At 27.6% G+C, this 6,564-nt stretch overlaps 1 protein-coding gene across 1 annotated transcript; it reads left to right on the forward strand.

Annotated features, from left to right (window-relative positions):
• The first annotated feature begins 1,070 nt into the window (after window positions 1–1,070).
• LOC126893100 (GATA zinc finger domain-containing protein 4-like) lies at window positions 1,071–2,156 on the forward strand. Its single transcript, XM_050663045.1, has one exon. It carries the CDS (start codon window positions 1,071–1,073, stop codon window positions 2,154–2,156), a length of 1,086 nt encoding a protein of 361 aa, XP_050519002.1.
• Window positions 2,157–6,564: the final 4,408 nt, after the last annotated feature.

Genomic DNA, 6,564 nt, shown 5'->3' on the forward strand with positions numbered 1-6,564 from the left:
GTAAATATTAATAATTTTTGAAACAATATATTAATAATAATATCCTGTTTCCTGATCCTGGAGTTGAAAGTTGAATTAAAATTGAGAAGAAAGAAAAGAAATATTTTGACAGTTTTGACACTGACAATTGACCTGGTCTTACATCCATTAATTTTTCAGCCATCCAACAATTCAAATTTTATAAAATATTAATAAGAAGGCATTCAGTGACAGTAATTATAAGGTACTGGAATTTGTTTTATTTAATTGTAGGAAGTTTTTCAAGTTAAAGTTATTGTTTTTCAAATTTAGATTTCTATATTTTTTTTTTGTTATCACATTTAAACATTCAATTTTATGTTCAATTTAGATTATAATAAAAACATTTAAAAAACTATTTAACAAACTAATTCTTTCAGAACCGCGACAAAACCCTATTTCACAATAATATCCATTATAAATATCAAAAATAATATATCATTACAAATATGGCGTCACAACGTAGGACCTCCTAATTAAAAGAATTAGTTTGTTAAAATAAATGCTCTCATATAATTGAAATAATTTTGATTAGAATCAATTTTATATTTTATTTTAAATTGGATTTTAACAAGTAAGATCTCAAAAATGTCTCAAGGAAGGAAAGGTTTAAGAAACAAAAAGAACGAAGAAGATGTGGAAGTGGAAGAAAATGTGGAAGTGGACGGAGAAACTCAGCAGGCGGAACAAGAGCAGAGTGTAGCTCCAGTTCTACAAGAGACAACAGGAATAACACAAGAACAAGAGGAAAATGTCAATATGACAGCATTGATGTCTTTAATGATGCAGATCAACAAAAAACTGGAAGAAAATTCTAAAGAAATCAAAGAAGATATGAAAAAAATGGAACAAAAATTGGAAGAGAATTCCAGAAAAATGGAAGAAAATAATGCTAAAATTGTGAAACGATTAGAAAAACAGATGGATGAAAAATTTGATGCTTTAGAAAAAAATTAGCAAGTGAAATAAAAGATATACGTAATGACTACAAGAAAATAATAGAAAATGAAAAGAAAGAAATAAATATGATTATTAAAGATAATAATATAGATATGGAACGGAACATAGAAATCCAAAAATATAACTTAGAAGCAAAAATTTACGAAGAAAGGAGAAAAACTGAAGAAAAATTAGATGATATGCTACAAAATATCCAAACAAGCAACCATCAAATAAGGAATGTAGAACAGAGAATAGAAGACATTTCACAAATAAGAGACATAGGGAGACCTTACTTGAATTTAACAAATGAGACAGGTATAAAATTCTCTGGTAACATAAAAATTTTACATCCTAGAGTATACATAAATAGTTTAAAACATAAATTAAGATCAGTGAATAATATTAATGATATAAAAGATTATATTAGAATGACATTAAGTGACAATGCAGCAACCTGGTTTGCCAGCATTGAAAACGATTTAGATAATCTGCAAACATTTGAAAATAAATTCTTAAATTATTATTGGGGTGAATTAGAACAAGCTAGATTTAGGGAAGTTTTATATTTTGGAAAGTATAATCGCAATTTAAGTTTAAATACGGTAGATTATGCTTTAAAATTAATAACTGTTGCAAAATATTTAGAACCACCACTTAGAGAAGACGAAACAGTTTTGAACGTTTCTAGACACTTTGATGCGGACGTTGTGCAAACAGTCACAGTACAAAACATTCAAACAGTAGACAGTTTTATTAACTTTATTCAAAGAGTACAAAGAGGTTATATTACAAGTAATAATAGTAAAAATAGACAATCATATAACAATAATAGGTATGGTAGTAATTCTCAAAATTTTAATAACAACAATAATACTAGTTATGAGAGACAAGGTAATAGAGAGAATTTTAATAATAATACTAATGATAATAGACAAGAGCGACAAGGTAATAGAGAGAATTTTAATAATAATAATTATTATAATAGGCAAGATTTTAACACCAGGAGAAATGCACAAAGATATAATTACAACAGACAGGTAAATTATGTAAGGGGTCAGAGCTGCGAAGACAGTCAACGGAATAGTACATGGCAAGAAAATATGAATAGTAGAAGTGAAAGCAGTGAAAGACATCGAGAATTAGATCCAAATGATCAGACACAATCTGACAATCCTAATAATCCAAATTTTATGTAGAGGACTTTCTGAATTTCAAGTTGGGCCATTGTCATTATGAAAAACCTTCGGAATTTATTTCTTTAGATGAATATAAAAATTTTGAATCTATTAATTTAATTTATATAAATGCTATGGCCCAAAATAACATGATTAAGGTTATGATTGATACTGGTTCAGAAAGTACTCTAGTCTCGGAAAATTTTATTTTTAATACATTAAAATTAACAGATATAATCAAGATTCCAAAAATTAAAATAATAGGTGCAAATAATAAGAAGCTGGGAGAAATTAATAAACTGGTTAATTTTAAAATTGATATTCTTAATAAACAAATTAGTATGCAAGGATTTATTGTCAAGAACTTATGTGTTGACATTTTAATGGGAAATGACAAACTGGAAAAGAATAAAGTAAAGATAGATTTTGAAGAAAAAATGGTAACTTTGGAAGGGAAAAAAATAGAGTTTATGGAGAGAGAAGAGGTGGAACAAGGAATAAGAGTTGATGGTAGAATATTACAAGAAAATAATTATGTTGATGAAGAGAAAATGTATTATGATAGGGAAATGTCCAATAATATTAAAAAGAATAATAATTATAATGAATATTTAAGGAATGGTAAATTTGAGCAGAAGGATGCCTACGGAGCGGAGTGCGTAAAATTGGAAGGAAGGACTAATGATTTTATAATGAAAAATAATTTTATTTGTAAAGAAGAAGAAGTTATAGAAAGTTTAAGTTGCCCTGAACAATATAAATTAATAGTCGTTTCCATATTGCGGCAACACAAGGGGCTTATCAATAAAGAAAATAGAATTGCACAAAATTATACCCATAGTATAAAGGTTAAGGAAGAAAAAGACTTTAAAATAAAATCATACCCAATACCATATAAATATAGAGAAGAAGTAAACAGAGAAATTAAGAACATGCTAAAAGATGGCATCATTGAAAAGGCAGATACATGTTTTATAAACCCAATAGTAGTGGTACGTAAAACATCAGGTGAAATCAGATTATGTCTAGATGCAAGGAATATTAACAATATCACCGAAAAGCAGTTTGAAGCACCAATGAGTATAGATGGAATATTAGGAAGAATTACAGGAATGTCTTTTTTCACAAAAATCGATTTGCGGCATAGTTTCTGGTTAATTCCCCTAGAAAGGAAAAGTAGACAGTATACAGGATTTCAGATAGATGGAGTTGTCTATCAGTTCAAAGTAGTACCATTTGGACTTCAATCATCTTGCAGTGCTTTATGTAGATGTCTTCATGATATCTTGGATCAATATGAACATTTTGTAATTCACTACATTGATGATATATTAATTTTTTCTAAAACGGCTGAGGATCACGAAAAACACCTAAAAATTATAATTGACAGATTAGATGAAGTTGGACTAAAAATAAATCAAGAAAAATGTAAATTTTTTCAAAAAGAAGTAATATATCTAGGATATAAACTTAACACTAAAGGAATAGAGATGGATCCAGAACGAATACAGGTTATTCAAGAATATAAAACACCACACAATTTAAGAACTTTAAGAGGATTTATTGGTATAGTTAATTATTATAAAAGGATGATACCAGACCTAAGTAAAAAAGAAATTCCATTACTTGAACTATTAAGAAAAGATGTACGATGGAAATGGAACGAGAGGAGAGAACTAGCATTCCAAGAAATAAAAAATATTTTTCTGACAAATTCACAAGTATACCATCCTGACTATACAAAACCATTCACGTTAAGAACAGATGCATCAATTGAGAGATTATCGGGGGTATTATTACAAACATATAATGGAGTAGATTACCCGATACAATTTATTTCAAGAATTACAAAGCCACACGAAAAGGGGTACTCAGTATCAGAATTAGAATTAGCAAGTATCATACACTGTGTCACAAAATTAAGATTTTATTTATCGGGTAATGATTTTACCATCGAAACAGATCATCAAGCATTAACATCTATATTAAAAAACAAATATGGAAACAGTCGAGTCCACCGTTGGAGCCTACTACTAAGTGAATATAGTTTTGAAATCAAATACATTTCAGGAAAATCAAACATAGTGGCAGATGCTTTGTCAAGGTTAGAAAATATACCACAAAATGGACAAAGAACACTAAAAGTTGGAATAAATCAATTAGTAGAAAGCACAGGGTTATACTCTAAAGAACAGATAATGAGAGATCAAATCAATCTTGAGGAAAAGGAAAAGCAACTTAGTAAAGATGGGGTGTATTATAAAATAATCAATGGAATAGAAGTATATGTAATCAGTAGAAGTTTGACCAAGGAAATAATGAAAGATTTACATAACAATTACATGCATATAGGATCAAGAAAGCTTTGGATGCTCTTTAGGGATAATTATTTTACAAAGAATGATCTGAGCATAGCAAAAGAAATCACTACACAGTGTCATGTATGTCAATTAAATAAAGAAAAGAATTTCAAAAATAAAAACACATATAAGTCTAATGTTTCATATGAAAAACTAAACACAGTTTCCATGGATTTTATTTCAAATTTAATTCCCAGTCCAACAGAAAAAAAGCATATACTAGTGATAGTTGATTTATATACAAAATTTATTAAGCTATATCCATGCTCAAGAACAAATGTTAAAACATTAAAGATATAGGTATATTAATCAATTTTCTGAAGAAATAGGACCATTTAGAAATTGTATCATTGATAACGCTACCTATTTTAACAACCAAAATCTTCGAACATTTTGTGAGAAAAAGGGTATCAAGATGCATTTTACAAGTATAAGGCATCCACAGGCAAACCCAGCAGAAAGATATATTAAAGAAGTAATTAAATATTTAAGGATTGTATGTTATGAAAATCATCTAACTTGGGAGCAGCATGTACATGAAGTAGAATATTTTTTAAATAATACCCATAATTTAAATACAGAAGAAATACCAGAATATTTAATGTTTGGACACATAGGAAACAGAAAATGGATTAGTGAATATAATAAAGATAAGTATGAAGCAGTGTTACAAAAAGTAAATCAAAGAATCATGAGGAAAGCTGAAAAATATGTGAGAAAACATAATCGAAAAATAAAGAAACCAATAACATTTCAAAGAGGAGAACAAGTACTAGTCAGAAATCTCAGAAGAGGAAATTTGAGAGAAAATCTATGTAAAAAATTTCAACCCTTATTTGAAGGCCCTTATATCATAACAAATCAGAATGCAATAAATAGTTATGTGTTGATGGATGCAGATAATAAAATTAGAGGCATATTCCACATTAATGATATTTTCAAATATTATCATGATGAGACTGAATAACTTTCAAAAGTATGTAATACTTACTATAAATCACATTGTTTGCCAGAGATTTTCTGTATAAAATTTGTAATTCCAACTGCTAAGAACGACACAGTCTAGCGTTTAAAAAAACACAGAATGGTATAGGTTTTAAAATATCACATATTTGCATTGATATAAATATAAAAATACAGTAGTTAGAAGCATTAGAAGATGTAAATACATACAAAATGTAAATGTAAACATGTAAACACTAAACACAAAATGGCATCTGAATTGACATTGACAATTTTGACATAGATAAATTTAAGGTATGTTCAATATGTTCCATGAGTGACAGTTAGTAGTCAGGTTATTTGTGTTACGTCATGAGGCATTTTTTTACATAAAAGAGTATTAGATGATAGCAGATGAATGGGATGAATGTATTAGTTTGTTTATGAATTTTTTTGAGTTATTTTATTAGATTAATATTAGATTTAAGAATTTGCATAGAATAAAGGAAAATTAATGTTTGAAAAAATTTTAATTACATTCAATTTTTTTAACATTATTTTGGGGTAATTGTAACGATATGACTATGTCCTAAAACAGAGTATGTCGAAGATCAGAGAACGTAGTATCCGATTAAAGTGTTTAGAAACCAAAATGGACTGAAATGGCGATTATAGATGTAATTTATAGAAAATATACCATAGAATAGTATAAAAATTATTAAAGATCATATCATTTATATGAGGACATTCAAAATTAGCATAAGAAATTTATTAAAACCTTATGTAGGGACTTATATTTGTGTTTTTTTTAATAATTGAGATAATGTAAATAAATAAATGGACATTTCAAACAATAATTATAGGTTAAAATAATAATATTTAACATTTAAGATGTTAGTTTTATACAGAAGTAATAATTCTGATCTGAAATGCCTTAAAATCAATTAAAATAAATAATAATACAAAAATAACTCTATAGGATGGTGGATGACATACTAATTTGACATAGTATGTTAAAAAAAGAAGGAATTGAAGTTTTCTATTTGTCATAATGTTTTTTGTTTTTCGTTTGGAATGTTCTGGAATAAAAATTGAATAAAAAGAGGTGTCACAATGACAAAAGGAGG

This window comes from Diabrotica virgifera, chromosome 10 (assembly GCF_917563875.1).
Source record: "Diabrotica virgifera virgifera chromosome 10, PGI_DIABVI_V3a".
Taxonomy (NCBI): domain Eukaryota; kingdom Metazoa; phylum Arthropoda; class Insecta; order Coleoptera; family Chrysomelidae; genus Diabrotica; species Diabrotica virgifera.

Excerpts from the sequence above, each read along its gene's own strand:
- LOC126893100 (XM_050663045.1), top strand. The coding sequence starts at position 1,071 with ATGGAACGGAACATAGAAATCCAAAAATATAACTTAGAAGCAAAAATT.